Raw genomic sequence first — 1,227 nt, forward strand, 5'->3', positions numbered from 1 at the left:
AATGCCTCCTTTTGTAATTAAGTACGTTTACAACAGGTCGCTATGGGCATAGAAAAACCAAGCAAATCACACTTGGAAGATTAGAAGGTGGTCCGTCACTCGCCTTAAAGGAGGCAAAATGCCTCCTTTTGATACCGACTATCCTAGATTTGTAAACTATAGTTTACTAAAGTAGCTCGCGAAAGAGTTAACCCTTTTGCTCGCTATTAACCTTTATTACCCCTGTAGCCAAGCAAACGCGTGTGCTCAGCATGTCTGTTTCGGCATGAAGCACAAATTATCTGGAAGTGGTAGTTACCCCCACTATAAGTGAACCCTTCTCTCTATAACGCCAATTTGCAAACTTCTAACGGTCCCTGACATACGTTTAAACGTGAGCCCACGATTGGGCTGTGTAGGGAATAAAGGTCCTTTAGCTTACGAATCATATTTAAACGGTTTAAATATGATTCGTAAGCTTTTTTTAAAAACTAAAAGGATTTGAGATCTGCAAGATCTCCTTTCGTGTGATCGTAGAGGTTTATGCTAGTTTAACGTACGCTTGAAAGCACGCGCCGTACAGTTACTGACCCCGTCAAAAACATGTGTAAACTGCTTCTGTACCGACTATTGCTGGTTTTTGACGGGTATTTCAGCATACCTTGTGCTTTAACACTATCAACTGGTTTCCTAGAAGTTAGCGTAGGTCACAAAGCTTGGCTTGCAGGCCACAAAAGCTTTGTCGCTAGGATACGACAAATGCTTTGACCTGCGCTGAATCGAAACGATGTTTGTGTGTACCGTGGTAACCTTCTTGGTTGGTTGGCTAGATATCTGCGACGTAAGTTTTTGTCATTTGAGGATCACAAGTGCTTTGGCCCGATTGAGCACGAAGTGAAAAATGAAGTTCACACTCCCGGAAAATGCTTTCCCCCAGCTCGATCTCACCAAGGAGCAACAAGAAGCTCTAATCCGAGAAGCAGAGACCGTCGTCCATGAAACTCTGGCTGCGAACGAAGCTTTTCTCGCTGGAGGATCCAAGTTCTCCAACTCAAAGTGGAGACTAGTACGAGCGCGAGATGGACTCAACGTATATCGTGAGCGACAGGCACCCGAAAGCTCCAAGGCGTTGGGGAAACAGGATCGCACGGGACCTCTTTCGCCCGTGAGTGAGAACACGTCATACTCCACGGATTCCAGTCGTGCCTGGAGTGAGCAACATGGTGCATCGGAAGCGTCTTCCTCTTC

At 45.6% G+C, this 1,227-nt stretch overlaps 1 protein-coding gene across 1 annotated transcript; it reads left to right on the forward strand.

Annotated features, from left to right (window-relative positions):
• Nucleotides 1–880: 880 nt before the first annotated feature.
• Nucleotides 881–1,194, forward strand: PPTG_17460 (hypothetical protein; the record flags this gene model as incomplete). Its single annotated transcript, XM_008915207.1, has 2 exons — nucleotides 881–1,144; nucleotides 1,180–1,194. 2 exons carry the CDS (start codon nucleotides 881–883, stop codon nucleotides 1,192–1,194), a joined length of 279 nt encoding a protein of 92 aa, XP_008913455.1.
• Nucleotides 1,195–1,227: the final 33 nt, after the last annotated feature.

The sequence above is a fragment of the Phytophthora parasitica genome (genome assembly GCF_000247585.1).
Source record: "Phytophthora parasitica INRA-310 unplaced genomic scaffold supercont2.68, whole genome shotgun sequence".
NCBI classification, from domain to species: Eukaryota; Oomycota; class Peronosporomycetes; order Peronosporales; family Peronosporaceae; genus Phytophthora; species Phytophthora nicotianae.